Source organism: Euprymna scolopes, chromosome 41 (assembly GCF_053919585.1).
Source record: "Euprymna scolopes isolate OS-2025 chromosome 41, ASM5391958v1, whole genome shotgun sequence".
NCBI classification, from domain to species: Eukaryota; Metazoa; Mollusca; class Cephalopoda; order Sepiida; family Sepiolidae; genus Euprymna; species Euprymna scolopes.
Genome location: NC_136522.1, coordinates 10,318,391 through 10,335,583, shown reverse-complemented (window position 1 = coordinate 10,335,583; position 17,193 = coordinate 10,318,391). Strand labels below are relative to the sequence as shown.

At 34.4% G+C, this 17,193-nt stretch overlaps 1 protein-coding gene across 2 annotated transcripts in view; it reads right to left on the bottom strand.

Annotated features, from left to right (window-relative positions):
• Nucleotides 1-10,063: 10,063 nt before the first annotated feature.
• The window catches only part of LOC145266344 (uncharacterized), a 30,461-nt gene continuing 23,331 nt past the window's right edge, over nt 10,064-17,193 (bottom strand). For both annotated transcript variants that reach the window (XM_080121936.1, XM_080121937.1), the window contains exons 3-4: nt 13,768-13,878; nt 10,064-10,577 (exon numbers count right to left, since the gene is read on the bottom strand). In XM_080121936.1, coding sequence (XP_079978062.1) covers nt 10,464-10,577; nt 13,768-13,878 — 225 coding nt within the window. In that variant the 3' untranslated portion in view covers nt 10,064-10,463. The remainder of the gene's footprint in view (nt 10,578-13,767; nt 13,879-17,193) is intronic.

The window sequence follows — 17,193 nt, the reverse complement described above, 5'->3', positions numbered from 1 at the left end:
TTTCACGCTTTTCTAGCGACCACTCTGTAGTTTCTTTTTAAAATTAAAAAAACAAAAAAAGTGCGAGTGAATTGAAATCTGTTCCTTTATGATTTATATAAAAAAATTTATTCAGAAAAAACAAAACAAAAACCTTTCGTGACATTTAATTTTCTTAATTACTTAGTTAAGCTATTTTCAGTTGACTAACGTTAACAGCTAAGTAATAAAATTATTTTATTCACATATAATTTTGTCATTCATTAAATGTTAATAGTTATTGATAAATAACCGTTTTTTTTTTTTAAGACATTATCTACTAAGTGAATATATATACATATAATAATATTTTTTCACCTATATTTTGTTTGTATGAGAAATTTTATTGTATGAGTGATTGTATTACATTAAAAATTTGCAAACGATTTTTGTATCAGATTAAGAATTGACCATTTTATGACTTTAAAAATTGTTGTACTATAATTGATAGGAAATTGATTATTGTGATGTTGAATGTTCATTGAAAAAAAAAATCCAAATTTTTTTTAAATCGATTCTTTTTAACTTTAAAAGGTTAAAAAAAAGAATTTGCTAAAAACAAAAAATGTTTTAAATTTGTTGTTGCTTGTTTTATTTTACATTTTATTAATCTTATTTATAATGTATTTAAAAAAATTTTTCAATTACCGTGGAATTTCCACTGGTTCTGCTATTTCAATTTTAATTTTAATTTAAATACGGAAATCGCTCCAGACAAGGCATGAAGCCATTTGATGTAAAGATCTATTAGAAATAATGAAATACTTTAAGGGTGTGAGTTCATATAGAAACGTTGTTTTAATTTGAATAAAATAAAAGAAAAGTGCCCAGTTGAGGGTGAAGGAATTAATGTTTTTAGCCAATTTTCCGATATTTGTCATTTGAAGGGTCGAGCTTTAAAACGATATGGATCTTGTGAAAATCCATCACCACTGTTGAAAGTTTTAGGCAGGCATACAAACATACATACATACATACATTTAAACAGGGATCCAAGATGAATGTGTGGTTTTATTATATGGTTTATTCACTCCCAGACATCCTGTCAGCAGAAATGAACGGACCAATGACTCTGTGGCTTGGGGCGGGGGGTTTCTTTTATGTCTCCATTATGAAACCATTTTAGCCCATCTGTCTTTTTCTGCGCTTCAACGCCAACTCACTAAACTTTACTCAGCTTGTTCAAACCGAAACACCTGACACATCATGTCCAGTCCCCATTCAGATAGTTCCGGTGCAAATGATTGGTCAAAACATGTCACCATTCAAATCTCTGTTGATCGCTCATCACTAGATAGATAATTATATTATGTGTCGGAATATAGAATACACCTTATATGATGACGTACCTGTTTCTGCTGCTCGCATCTGGGGGATTCGCCAACCGTCTTTGAGGGGAGCTGGAGCCTGTTTAAAAGAAAATGCTTAAAGACAGGGACCCAAGACAAATGTGCGTTTTTTATATATATTTTATTCACTCATAGGCATTTCTTCACAGCAGAACTGAAGTGAATCTTGGCTTGTGGTTTCTCTGCATCCATTTGGAAACCGTTGCCCTCTTATGGGAGACCTGTTTAACCCATCTTGCTTCTTCAGCATCTCCAAACAAACTCAACAATTTAACTCAGCTTATTCTAACACATCACGCTTGCCTTATCCTGACACGTCATGCTCGATCCCCATTCGGATACTTCCGGTGCGAATTTACCAGTCAACCAAGTGTGATACATGTCACAACAAGACCCTTTGCGCACCTGTATGCTTGCTCAGCATAGTGTTTCCTACGATTCAATCTCTGTTATTTACTCCGCTAGACGGATAAACAGATAAATGCTTTCTACCCGGCGTTGCCCAGTGTTTACCTAATAAATATATAATTCTGGTACGGCTCATTCTTGGTTCTGCCATCCAAGCAAGAAAACGGGTCATAGTCAGCTAACATACTTCCTAACTTCCGGTGTGGAATCGCTGACAATGCAAATCAGTTCCTTCACTTTTATTGTTCTTCAGTATTTCTATTGTGAAGCGATTTATTAAAAAAAAAATATAAGAAAAAGATATTGAAAAATATACAATAAAATTAACAAAAATATACAGGTAAAAATAACAAATAGTCTGTATTTGCACTTTTAATAACAAAATTTAAAAAAATAAGTTTTTATTTTATTTGAAATTTTATAAAAAAACGTTTATGAAATTACAATTTTTTTTTATTTTAAAAATGTTCTTTCTTAACTAACAGAGAAAAGATAGACAGACATTTTCCCTATATATATATATATATATATATATATATATATATTATATAATTATTTTTATTTTTTTGCTATAATAATTAAATACCTACAGACACTAGTGTTTCATCCTTTCGGGATTCTTCAGTGCAGGGTGTCACGATTAACACCAGCCGAACGATTCGAACCCCCGCACCACGAGACATCTCTGGCTTGATTAGCGGAGACCGTGTATATATATATATATATATATATATATATATCTCATTGGATGCAAATATATAGTCATGATTTAAAAAAGTATGAAAAGAAAAGACTCATGCGCCACCACCGAGAATCGAAACCAAAACGTTCAGCTCACGATTTATTTTGCCTCTGCCGTAAATGACTGGACTATGAAAACATGATTACTGCAAGGCTAAAAATTAAAAAATGAACCAATAGCAACTATGTTATACATTCGTAATGCCGGCGTTTGACCTTCACCTGGCAAATTTCATTTTTTTCTTTTTTAATTTTCACACCGATTTTTCCGCGTTAAAACCATAATATAAAGTTTTGCATGGATTCAAATACCTTATATATAAAGTTTCATGTCAAAAAATCTAGGCAAAATTTGTTAAACAAATATATATGTATATATAAATATATATAGAAACAATTTTGTGTTTATTATACACTTTTTATGCAAATATTATGCATGTAAATATCTGCATGAATATAATTACACGTAATAGTTAACTAAAGATGATTATCCCATCAGAAAACCGAAGCAACTAATAGGGAATTAATTAAAATGAATGTTTAAAAGAATATGCAAATTAGCTAGATCTTTTGCTAGTGAATGCAATTTTACAACCCATATATAAGAAAATTGTATTTTCTTAAATAAGTAGAAAAAAAGTCTTGCCTTTTTTCTGTTGTTCTTGGCCTTCGGGCCAGGATTAAAGTGTAGTATCTGTTCTGGCAGATGCTGCACTTAGGATAGTTTGTGCCAGTCAATGGAGGGGAAGCCCTCTATACTGGGACAATTATTATTTTTGGTAACCAGAGTGACCCCTTTTAGGGGAGCTGGTTTTTACCTCACATTAAAAACGGCCTTGTGCCTAATTTGCTCAGTGGGGGAGCAAATAAATACCATCTGTTCTGGCAGATACTGCAAGCAAAGACCATATGTGGGGGCAACTCCACATATAAGACCTTGATCAATGTAGGGGCAATCCTTCATACCAATTGTCACTATCCAGCTCCCATTTCCCACCCATCGGGAGCTGGTCCCCTTTTCCCTACCCCTCCCTCTCTCTCCACATTAAAAAACGGCCTTGTGCCTAATTTGCTCAGTGGGGAAGCAAATAAATACTTCTTGGCCTTCGGGCCGGGATCAAAGTGCAGTATCAGTTCTGCAGATGCTGCACTTAAGATAATTTGTACCAATCAATGGAGGGGGTTTTTGGTTATCAGAGTGCCCCTTTTTGCCTACTTTTAGGGGAGCTGTTTTTTACCCCACATTAAAAACGGCCTTGTGCCTAATTTGCTTTGGTGGGGAAGCAAATAAATACAATAAGTAGAAAAGAGAGTTTTTAATATGGATATCGATACACACAAAAGAAAAACGGATTTATAGGAGTAAAGATATGTGCATAAAAATACAATTATTAAAATCAAAACAAAATTATAAACAAGTATCCAATACATAATACTATCCTCATCTTTTACAGTTGTTCATTTTTTAACGTTTCGGCCAACTATTCCCCTGACCTTCGTTAGTTTGTTAATCGCGACAGGGTAGGAATGCTGAATCTTCAACTGTATCTTCAGTAATTACTGCCTTCCATAATTGTTGTCGTGTCACTATATTTTGACCAACCAATCCTCTAGCCAGCTGGCTTTGGGTAGAATTGAAACCGCTATCTTCAGACAATGCTCACCTGGAACTGTAGAGATACAACAACATTTCTATCCACTATGCCATGAGCCCCGAAAAAACGAATATAAAAGATGAGGATAACAGTCCGTAAATAAATAAAAAATATGCAAATTACTCATCTCAAAAGAATTCAAATAATATATAGTTTAAAAAGATTTTACAAAGTGTTTTCAATCATTCTTTAAAAAAAAAAAAATAAATAAATAAATAGAAAAATAATTTCAATAATTAATTAAAATAAGACCGAAAAAGACTTTTCAATGATTATTAAATAAAATAATAATAAAAAAAAAACGATCGAAAAGATGTAATAAAGAGTACATGCATGATATAGGCATAAGAGAAAAAGTGAATGAATTGATTCGCCTTGTCACCTCTTCCGTTAGCAGCCATGCCGGAAGTTAGGAAGTACGTTAAGTGACTATAACTCTACCCACAAATTAAAAGAAATAAAATGAAGTGACATCCAATGTGGAAATCACGTTCAAACCCAAACAAAACCAATTCGCCTCCTTCCTTGAAGTTTGCATTCACAAGTATCTGTGGGCGTATAAATAACCTAGATAATGTAGAATCTGTTCTTCCAATCGGATAGTAGCTTCTCAGTAAAAGATGCAACGAATAGATTTAATGGGTCTTTGTATTAAGACACCAAACAAAGCCAGGTGAGTTCTCTACCTGATCCGGCGATTTTTTTTTTTTTTTTTTTTTTTTTTTTTAACTCTGGCCTAACAGTGGACACAGTCCCCTATACATACCGGGTGACCCCCCCCCCCCCAAAAAAAAAAAAAAAACGAAAGCTAAATGGAGGCCATCTAGAAGATATGCTGTAGAACGGAGAAAAAAAAAAAGGCCAAAGACCCTAGTGTTTTGATGTGATGTTTTGAATATAATAAACTAGTTATGACCAAAGTTTCATTTCTTTCGGACAAAACACTAAGAAACGGGGCCTAATTAGAGTTGGGGCCAGTTTTTCTTGGGTCACCCTGTATTTCTGGTATGACTCATTCTTGGTTCTGCTAGGCAAGTAAACCTTATCATCGAAAAGATATACATCTGCAGAGAGTCCAACAGGATGGTGACAGGACTCTCCATGCTGTCCTAAAGATCTTTTCATTTGGCCTGAAGAAGAGTTATTGCCCTTGAAAACAAAAGGCGATCCACCACCGTGACAGTTGGGAGTTAAACAAAAAAAATGTTCGCATCAGAGTTTAATCATTATGCATCCAGTGGCTTCTACATTACCGTTTAATCGGTAAGTTGTGGAATAAATCTGTTAAAAATACTTCTAGTAATGATACAAACTTGGTAATATCATGTAATATGTTAAATAGCACCGATAAAAAGCTTTTCATAATAGATACAAGTAACAGACTTTTTTTTAAAACTCTATTGTGAGACTGTTGTTGTCCTGCGACAGTTAATACAGAAAGTAGGAAATAGTTTTATCAGAAGACAATGGACAAAAATTTGTTCTTAACAGACAAAGAAAGGTAAGAGTAAACATAAATTCAGAGTGTGACAAGTGACCGGTGGTAGAGAACAATGGACTAAAGATCAAACAATGCACATGTAGGTATTTTGGTGGGAGGGTTAGTGGGAGTCAGGGGAACAATAGGAATTACGCTTGACGGGGGTGGAGGTCAGTTAGTTAGTTGAGTCTTGAACTCTGAAGTGGGCAGTTAGATTTTGGATACAGCCAAGAGCAGTTGGTCGCTTGGAGGTTCCCGAGTGAGATGGGGAGATGAACTGATGGTAAGTGACGGACACTGACACAGCCTCGGCAGAACGTACATGGGGACTAGCATGTAGAGGGTTGATGGGGGACGCATTCACGCCCATAGTCCAACCATAAATGTAAAGTATCGAAGTCTGCGTTTTCTTTTTGTTCCTGGATCTTGTTTTATTCCATTTCTATACTTGTGGATCCGTGTGTGTCTCCATCGATGGTCGCCAGTGGAACAAGATGACAAGGCGGCCAGAACTAGAAAGATGGAGAACAAAGCCATAGCACACACAACGTTTGGGGTTGGCGACTTACTGGTAGGGTCACATTGTAGCATACTTGTTCGCTCCAAGCAAGGCATATTGCCACTTCGATATAAGTGGATACTATTTGGGACTATGTCTACAGGGAGTTGTGAGATGACTATTTACATTACATTTAAACTTCTGCATTTTAGTGCTGTCTGGGAAGCAGGAAATAGGATAGGAATTCCAAAGACTAACAGTTCGAAGGGGGAAAAAAAAAACAAAAAACTATTAGAGTAGAAGGCTTTTCGGCATCTAGGGAGGTCTACAGTGAAGGGGTGGTATTTTGCTGCTAGACAAGCTTGTCAGGGGTATTTACATACCTTTCATTCTCATCTTATAATACTGGCTGTTCATTCATTAAGCACCAGTGTTTTTGTGTCTTTGGGATGACTCTACCAAGGATTGAACACTGCTCTCGCCATTTAGCAAACACCCTAACCAAACAGAAGTTTTTGTTTTTTTTTTGGTGCCAAACTTTTTTTTTTTTAATACCAGATTCAGAGATTCTTTTCCAACATATGGCAAAGTAAACCCATAGCAAACAACATTGGGTGGGTAGGTGGGGTGAGGGGGGGGGGGCATGTGGGTACATCGGTCTACTGCAGCAAAAACTTAATTTACAGGTTTCATTTTAAAAATTTAGAAAACATCAAGTCATGTTTTTAGGTGTTTCTTTGTGAGCGAAAATTTTAAATAAAATAAAAAATAAAAAAAATCAATTATCGAAAATTAAAAAAAATTTTTTTTGTATTAATATCAACTCAAAACTAATGTCATCAACTTAATTGTCATGTCACAATAAGTTAAATATTACTGCATTATTATACAATACACATTTATGATTCCATTATATGTGCCATTGATTCTAACAAGACCGACTGCAGTTACTTCCCCTGACTTAATACTGTTTATGTATAAGTTAATCATTTTCAAAAACTACTTTAATTCATAATTTTCCACCTTATCATTTTTCATAATTTTTGGATGTTCCTAATTTCAAATTGACAATTAATATTTCGATTTTTCACTATATGAAGAAGCAACGTCTAACAGTTAACAACAAAAAAAAAAAATCCGAATTCTTAAAAAGGATTATCACTTCCTTTTTAATCCTTTGCAGAAAACTAAATAAAACCCACACTACAACCTCTTACACGTAGTGCTGTGTTCCAAAACTCATAATGTAAGATTAATTAGGTATGGAGTAAATCCCATATTAAAATATATAAACATATGCACGTGTATAACTTTATATAAACACTACATTTAATACCAGGTATATCTGCTAATGTTAAATTACGTTTTAAAAAAAAAAAAAAAAAAAAAAAAAAAAAAAAATGGAAAGAAACTGAGACGTACATGCGAGTATTTTTTCTAAACAGTTCCCTTTGTAAGCAAAAAATTTTTTTTTAAAATACTCGAGCCGAGATCAAAACCAAAACCTAAAGACAAGGAGTTAAGTATGATAACCATTAGGCCAGCTTGCCACATTCTTTAAAAAAACAGTGTTTTCAAACCTACTTATTAACATAAGGGAGCTGCCATGTTAACAATTCAAGCATGCACAGTTGTGAAAAAATTGACAGATAAAAATCCGACAACCCCTCACCTCCCAAGTACCAGTTTTTAAATTTTAATCACTTAATTTTTTTTCATCCAGAAAAAAGGCCGCTAAGTTTTTCTCATGTCTGAATACCCTATATATCAAATTTCAAGTATTGAGATAAATTTGTTGAGTATGTAGGTTGAGAGTTGTCCTCAGATACACACATTCTCACTTTTATAGATATATAAATTACATAGATAAAAAAAAATTGGTTCTTGTCAAGAATCCAACCTAATCAGCAAAAAAAAAAAAGAAAAGATCTCACTGCTGATGCAATTCTCTACCTGTATAAAAGCCAGGTACATCCAAAGATGGAATACTGTTGCTACGTCTGGGCAAGAGCTGCTACAAGCAGCTTATCCTGCCTTGATAGAAGTTCAAAATAGACTTTGTAGTCTAGAGAGAGGGGGGGGGCCCTTTCCTCTTCTCTGCAGTCTCTTTCCCCACAGAAGAGACGTTGCGAGCCTGTCTCTGCTTTATCATTTTCATGGCAAGTGCTCGTCTGAGCTCCAATCTATGGTCCCCTCTTTGCCAAACTTACACGAAAACACTAGTCTAGCTGAAACCGCTATCAATAATTTCCCCCCCTACTTTTTATCTGTGCCTAAACGTAAATGTAGATTCCATGAACAAAGTTTCTTAGAACTGCACACCTGGTGAACTCTTCCATTTGCCTGCTTTCCAGCTTCCCCCCCCCCCACACACACACGGTGGTCACCACTTATCAAGGCCCGGAAGCCACTCAGGGATAAGGGTTATTGTAAGTACAGTACGTTAGTGTGGAGATTTGATGAAGTGTTTACTTAAGGGGGCGGTTCATTAGGAATTTGTTAACGTTGGATTGAACACATCCAAGTTGTAGTCAGGTGGGAAGCAGGCAGACGAAACAGAGTTCCACAGGCGTGCAGTTCTAAGAAAGAAGCTTTGTTCATGGAATCCACGTTTTGATTTAGGCACAGATAAAGAGTGGGGGAAATTTTTCACAGTGGATTCAGCTAGACGGGTGTTTTTCGTGAAAGATTGGCGAGGGGGGACCAGAGATTGGAGTTCAGACGAGCACCTGCCATGGAAATAACGATAAAACAAGGATAGGCTCGCAACGTCTCTTCTGTGGGAGAGAGGTTGCAGGGTAGAGAAAAGGGCATCCCCCACTAAGCCAAAAAGTCTATTTTGTACTCTGTCAAGGCAGGATAGGCTGTTTTTAGCAGCTCCTGCCCAGATATGGCAGCAGTATTCCATCCTTGGACGTACTTGGCTTTTATATAGATAGAGAATTGCATCAGTAGTGAGATATCTTCTGGAGCGGTAGAAGGATCCCACGATCTTTCCAGCGACCCTGGCAACAGACTTGATGTACGTGTTCCATTTCAGATCAGGAGTAAAGGTCAAACCCAGAAGCTTGTCAAAACGCAGGGCCTCTCTCAGACGAGAGCCATCCATCCCAATTGATGCCAGATGGGGATCAGAGCGTTGATGTAAGGATAGGAGTTTGGTTTTAGATGCATTAAAGGTAACCAGCCATGTCTTCCCCCACTGAACCACGTGCTCGTGATTAGAGGAGAGAGAATCAGAGAGAACTTTGTCATTTACAGCCTTTGATGTGTTGCCGTAGATGGTCGTGTCATCAGCTGACTATAATTTGGTCGTCTTCAAGTCCAATGTAAATAAATTCTTGAACCTTCCCCTTAAGTAATTCAATTTACCAAATTCCCACTAACGATTACTATGATGTTGTCCCACTGACTATGTACACTCAATAACCCTCCGGCATTGAAAAAAAAAAAAAAAATACCCAAAAATCTTTATGATGTTCATCATGGAATGAAAATACCATATTCCAAAAATCACCTAACTTAATCAAGTAGTTTATCTTGACAATGAAAATCAAATTAATACATGGAGCAAGGATGAGGTTTCTTGCTCAGTCATATTGAACACAAAGGGGGATAACTTAATTCGAACTCCTGAGACAGAAATATAGATCAACATCAACCTTGTTATGGCTACAATTTACTATTAATCGTAAAAAAAAAAAAAAAAATAAATAAAAAAAAAATCATATGATTTTCGATTGGTGACAGGTATGTACATCATACAGATATATATATTATATATATATTTTTTTTAAATTAGGGTGAATTCTGGACAGTATAAAAAAAAAAAAAAATTCTATAAACAAATTTTGAAGATATTTCTCAAAAGAACGCAAAAAAACAGAAAAAAAAAAAAAAAAAAAAAAATGAATCTGAGAAAAATAATTTTAATCTTTACAAATGTTCTTTCTTTTTTTTTTTGTGTCACATGTACGAGTATTTGGCTTTGTTTCACAATCATACTGGACCCACTAGGCTGTGAACATTAGTTGCATAACTACCAGGCCTTTTACAGGCATCACCTTGAAGCCAGCCTATACGGCCAACAGTAAGATCCTTAATATCACATTATGTGGACATTTAAATAACATTCTGGTTTTAGAGTGTTTGTACGGCAATCAGTACAGAAGCAAGTTAGTACAAAAAAAAAAAAAAAAAAAAAAAGGAGCAAGATGGGGATGGTTCGCACATGACAAAAGTGTCAAAATTATTTATTATCCGCCCCCACTGAACTGTCCGCTTAAAAAAAATTAAAATTTTAAGCACATTTTTCATCGCATGAGTAAAATATCTGTGAAAATTGCTTCCAAGACGACACATCCACCAACAAAGTAAAGGAACCAAGACTTCTCTTGAGCAAGATCACCCTTTCGAATAAAGTTTACCTGCGGATGAAAAGAAAATGAGATGTATTTACAAATTCAGACAAGGGCTACCACAAAACATGGTAAAAAATCCTGTAAATCTAGAAAAATAGCCGAGGGAATTTTTTTTTTTTTTTTTTTTTTAATATAGGGTTGCTAATAGCCAAGGGCATTCACTCTAAGTCAGTGTAGCAAGTCCTAAAAAAAAAAAAAAAAAAAAAAAAAACACACAATCACCTAGAAGAATTGATTTATTCTCCATTTATCTTCCATAGCAAAAGAAAAGTTTTTCTTGTTCAGAATTCCCTCGTTACTATAAAAAATAAATAAATAAAAATCTAAACAAAACAAAAAATATTATTCCAAAAATTACATAAATTGGTCAAGTAGTTTTATTTTTATAAAGAAAATAAATTTTAAGCAATTATTGGGAATTATGAATTTCCAGTAATCACTTAAAAACAACATACATCTCATAAGTTTATATCATTGAGATCCGTTTTTTTTTTGTTGTTTTTTTTAGATTGTTTTCAAAATGGTGGACATAATATTTTATTTCTTTATTTAAAAGTAAAAAGCATTTTATTCGTTGCAAAGATCTATATCGACACGACTTTTATGGAATTTAGAAGCTTTAAATTTATTCTCGTTTTTACAGGTCTAGTGTTACTAATTTATCATCCACAGACACTTTTGCTGTATCTCAGTTGTTCAGTGTGACTAGACTAGCACTCATCCAAAACCAGGAGTTGAACATACAATGATCTAGTTGATAGTCAGCTATTCTACTACCTGAGCTATGGAATCGATGCTCATGAATGATATCACCAATGTTTTCATATAAACATTGATACGTTTATAGTGCTCCATTTGTTTATTAACAAAGAGCTTCACATTACGCTAAGTAAGAAGCAGGTGATTAATGATTTTTAACTGATAAAGAGCGACTATAAAGAGAGGTAATTCATTTCTCATTAATGTTTGCGATGATTTTCTTTTGTGACCCTGGACGTACGGACAAGTGAATGATTATTTTTTGATTGGTGCCGTGTGACTTGTGAAAATAAGTCGTTGTTTGACACTTTTGAGTATCTATGAGTATGATATAACATTTGTCTTTGAAAATCTTTCTAAAAATTATTCTTTGTAAAAATAAATCGTTGTTTGACAAATTTCCCCCGCTTTTATACCGACCAACCTGTATAATTAAAAAAAAAAAAAAAAAAAAAAAAAAAAAAAAAAAACTTACAGTCTCCTTTCAAAATGATTTTTTTTTAATTATAAAATAAAATAGAAAATTTGAAACTAAACTAACAGCCATGTGATTTTTTTTGTTTAATTTTTGGAGAGGAAATGGTTTTAATGATTTTTAACTGATAAAGAGCGACTATAAAGAGAGGTAATTCATTTCTCATTAATGTTTGCGATGATTTTCTTTTGTGACCCTGGATGTATGGACAAGTGAATTAATATTTAGATAAAATAAAAGGTGAAAACTGAACAGAAAATGAAAAGGTTTGCACTTTTATTGTATCCATATAAAATAAAGAAATTTAATATTAGACTTTGGTGCTTCTTTAGTCTCAGTCACAACTGAAAATCACATTCCAAGTAAAACCACTTTCACGTACTTACCTATTATGCAGAAATAAGTATCTTCACTAAAAATTAGAAAAAAAAAAAACTCATAAAGTAGGTCACCTAATCCTTTTAATTAAAAACTAGCAGGGAGACCTGATGTTACCCAGGAGTGAATGATACTTTTATTCTTCTCGAAATCGATCATTTATCAATCAAATCGACCGATTGCCTGCTCTAATCGATTGAAGATCCACTGTGGTGCAATTGAAGGAAGTTTCACATGATTACCACACTAGCTTAGCCCACAATACATTGTAGTCTACATTGCACTGTAGAGAACCTACTGTTGATTTTATAACATTTTTTTCATATAATAGCCTCAATTAAAGTTTAAAATGCAAAAGTCAAGTATTATGGTTCAGTTGTGCTCTAAACAAAAACATTCATTACGAATGCATCACCATCTTATCAAACAATCTACTGTTGATTTTATACATCATGCACTTCTGCTTGTGCGGTGATAAAACTTTCCAAATGCACTTGTGATGTTAGGGTGTTAATCTTGGTCAAAATCGAACTGTTCCTTCTTCAATCAGATTTTTTTCGATTACCCATTTTTGTTACTTATAAGAGGCATTCCTATACAAGTCCTATCTACGAACACTCCCAGACACAAAGATTTGTGAAAAATTTCAAATAAAAATGGCACTTTAAAAAACATTATCTTTCATCTAGCAATTAATGATATAGATATAAAATTTTTAATGATTTTTTTTTTGAAAAACTGCAACAGAATGTACATTATATAAAATAAATCCAAAGTAATTTTTTGATTCAATTTAAATTAAATTTTTATACCTTTGTAAAATTTATAAAAGTGCATTTTGAAAATAAATAAATTTCAAATTGAATCTTGTACCTTTATTCTTAAAGCCTATAGTAAAAACATTTTGTTTAACAATTTTCATGCCTTGGATGGAATGCTTTTCTAACGTGTATATATATATATATATATATATATATATTTAAATCGGTATGAAGGAAAGTGTAAGTTCCAGGAAGAGTTAGCTCCCTTGATTTCTTAAAACTTCCTGAAGTAAAATAAAAAAAAAAATTTTAAAAAATGGAATAAATGAGATAAGAAATTAGTACTCGTATATATATGAGTACTAATTTCTTTTTAATTTGTTCAATCAAGGGATGGGGCATCCTACCTATCTCATTTATTCCATTTTTGTTTTTTTATTTATTTATTTTACTTCAGGAAGTTTTAAGAAATCAAGGGAGCTAACTCTTCCTTCTAAGTATTTCTGCAGATTCTTTTTTGTTTAATTCTTATTCCTTTCAGAGACTATGTCGTTTTTAGATCATTTTTTAGGTCTTGGTATTTTGTTATCTTTTCCCCGTTCAGCTCTATTAAGGTCAAAATCATTTGGGACTGTGACATCGACCAATATGTGTACGTGTGCATGTAATAATAAATATAATTGGAGAATATCGAGGGGGGGGGGTAAAATGTGAGATCGTTATATGTTGAGAAATGATGAGAGTTCGAATAATTTTAATTCTCAAAATGATTTGAGCATTTTTGTTTTTTTTGAAATGAGGGAAATAAAAGTTTGAAACTTACCATGAGCAGTTCGATAACAACAAACCCGACTAACGAGAGGCCCAACATAAAATACAAGAAGCCATTACTGCCAAGCTTTACACCTCGGTAGATGCTTAGCGAGATTGTGATCTGAAATGAAATGAAATAAAAAAAAATATAATTTGGGAGGAGGGGGGGGACAAATCCAAAATTCAACCTAAATAAAAAAACAATACAGAAAAAAAAAAAAAAAATTTCCAATTTATGTACCCGCTACAGAACAAAGATGTCATATTCCAAAAATCATATAAGCTGATCAAGTAGTTTTTTTTTTTTATAAAAAAAAAAAAAAAAAAAAAAGATCGTCTCACATTGACATCTGAAAAAACAAAACAAAAACAAGTGCAGATAACTTCACAATTTAAAATTGCGAGATAACCCTGCTGATCCTTAATTACTTAATGATTTTGTTAAAAAAAAAAATAAAATAAAAAAAATAAAAAAAAAATTGATCAATTTACATGACTTTTAGAGGATGGCATTTTCATTCCGTGATGAGGTACGTACAGCATAAAGATTTTTCTTTATTTTGCTTTTTTGATTCGGTTGAACTTGAACTATGGACTTAAACACATTTTTAAATTTTTAAATTGACTAATTTTCAAATTTGTATTACTTGCATCATTCAGAAGGCGTAAAGCTGAAGATCTTGCCAAACTTTCACGAAAAAACACTCGTCTAGTTGAAAACACTTCAATAATTTTCCCCCCACTCTTCATCCGTGCCTAAACCTAAAACGTAGATTCCATGAACAAAGCTTCTTTCTTAGAACTGCACACCTGTGGAACTGTTCCATTTGCCTGCTTTCCAGCTGACTATAACTTCAAGTTCTCGATGAGCCCCTTAAGTAATCCAATTTGTCAAATTGCCACTAACAATAAGTCATTGTCCCATTAACCATTGTACACTTATTAACCGTTATCCTCGAGTGGCCTCTGAGCCTTGATAAGTGGTGACTCCTTTGTATATAAAAAAAAAAAAAAAAGAAAAAAAAGCTATTTATCTATAAATGTGAGAATGCTTGTGTGTGTATAATTTAATTATAATTCATTGAGATGAGTATTATTTATTAATTTATTGTGGACTATTATCCTCATCTTTTAGGTGTTTCATAACGTTTTGGCCAACAACTAAAAGATGAGGATAATAGTCCACAATAAATAAATGAATAAATAATACTCATCTCAATAAGCATTTCAATTGTGTGTGTGCACTCAGCATCAACCCTATTCAGGGTTTAACAGGCTTCCTCCTTCGGAAGAAGTTTCATGGGAGTATGAAATCCACAAGCGGTCCCCAGTTGCATGTATATCCCCAATAGGGGAGATGACGTTAGGTTTTTTTAAACTTTTTGCAAGGAAGTGTCGACGTCCTCCTACATACAGCACCTGGACTTCCTAAATTGGTCACCATTTTAGTAATGAGCAGGCTCAACATTACTTAACTTCGGTGATCTGACGGGAACTGGCCTGTCAACGTGATTATGCTGTATATAAGCATTTCAATTAAATAATACACCATTCAGTACGAACCCGACCATGGAAGATCAGATAATAAATAGACATGGATTTATAAGAAGAAAAAAAAAAAAAAAAATCTTGATCGCCCTTTGGGGCCCGTGGTGCAGTGGATAGAGCCGTTGAATCTACGGTTCCAGGTGAGAATTGTCTGAAAATAGTAATTTCAATCCTCCCCAAAGCTGGCTGGAGGATTAGTTGGCCAAAACGTGGTGAGACGACAACTATGGAAGGCAGTAATTGCTGAGAATGCAGTTAGGAGATTTGGAGTTCCTATCCTATTGCAGTAACCACCTGATGAAGGCCAGAGGAATAGTTGGCCAAAACATCATGAAACAACAACTAAAAGATGTATGTGTGTGTTTGAGGACAACTCTCAACCTATATACTCAACAAATTTTTGATCTACAGACTTGAAATTTGGTATATAGGATATTCAGACATGTGAAAAACTTTTTAACCAGTTTTCATCAGGAAAAAACAGCTGCTAAGAGGTCCAAATTTAAAAATTGGTACTTGGGAGTGGGTCAGCAGATTTTTATCTGTCAACTATTTCACAAATGCACATGTGTAAATCATTAACATGACAGCTTCCTTATGTTAAGAATAAGTAGGTCTGAAAACACTTTTTAATGTTTGTGGCAAGCTGGTCAAATGGTTATCGTACTTAACGCACTTTCTTTAGGTCTCAATTTCAGCTGAAGTATTTTTTTTTTTTTTTTACTTAAAAGTAAACTGTTTAGAAAAAAAACAATCGCATGCATATGCCTCAGTTTTTTTTTTTTGTTTTACTTAGTTTCTTTTTAAAAAGGAATTTAATGCCATGTTTAATACTGGTCAACGCTGGGTACATCTGCTAGTCTAAAATAAAGTCAAGAAAATTCTAATAACACCGGGATTTCTTCTTTTCCCCAAAATTTCTAATTTTTGTAACAAAAAGGTATTCGCGTCCAATGTGTATTTAAGGCCATTTTCGGAAAAATCCTTCCGAAAAGTTTAGGGAATTCTTGAATTGTCTCCCCTTCCAATGCGTGCTTTTCAAAGTAGGTATTTATTTGCTTCCCCACGTAAGCAAAATGTGACACAAGGTCGGTTTTATGTGAGGTGAAGGGGGAGGGAGGGGAAGGGGATGGTACATATAGGGTTGCCCCTACATGTACCAATAACCAATTGCCACAAGGGCAATGGTCACAAAGTGCAACATCTGCCGGAACAGATGGTATTTATTTGCTCCCCCACCGAGCAAATTAGGCACAAGGCCGATTTTTAATGTGAGGAGTTAAGGGAGGGGGAAGGGAAAAAGGGGACCAGCTCCCGAGAGGTGGGAGATGGGAGCTGGTTAAAGGTCAGGCATGTGGGGTTGCCCCCACATCTGGTCTTTGCTAGTCATAGCTAGTCCTAGCTTGCAGTATCTGCCGGAACAGATGGTGTTTATTTGCTCCCCCACTGAGCAAATTAGGCACAAGGCCGTTTTTAATGTGAGGTAAAAACCAGCTCCCCTAAAAGTAGGCAAAAAGGGGGCACTCTGGTTACCAAAAATAATAATTGTCCCAGTATAGAGGGTTTCCCCTCCATTGACTGGTACAAATTATCTTAAGTGCAGCATCTGCCGGAACAGATGGTATTTATTTGCTCCCCCACCGAGCAAATTAGGCACAAGGCCAATTTTTAATGTGAGGAGTGAAGGGAGGGGGAAGGGAAAAGGGGACCAGCTCCCGAGAGGTGGGAAATGGGAGCTGGTTAAAGGTCAGGCATGTGGGGTTGCCCCCACATCTGGTCTTTGCTAGTCATAGCTTGCAGTATCTGCCGGAACAGATACTACACTTTGCTCCTAGCAAAAGTGCCAGGTAAGTAATTTTCAAAGTAAAATCAAAAAAAGCTCTTCTGT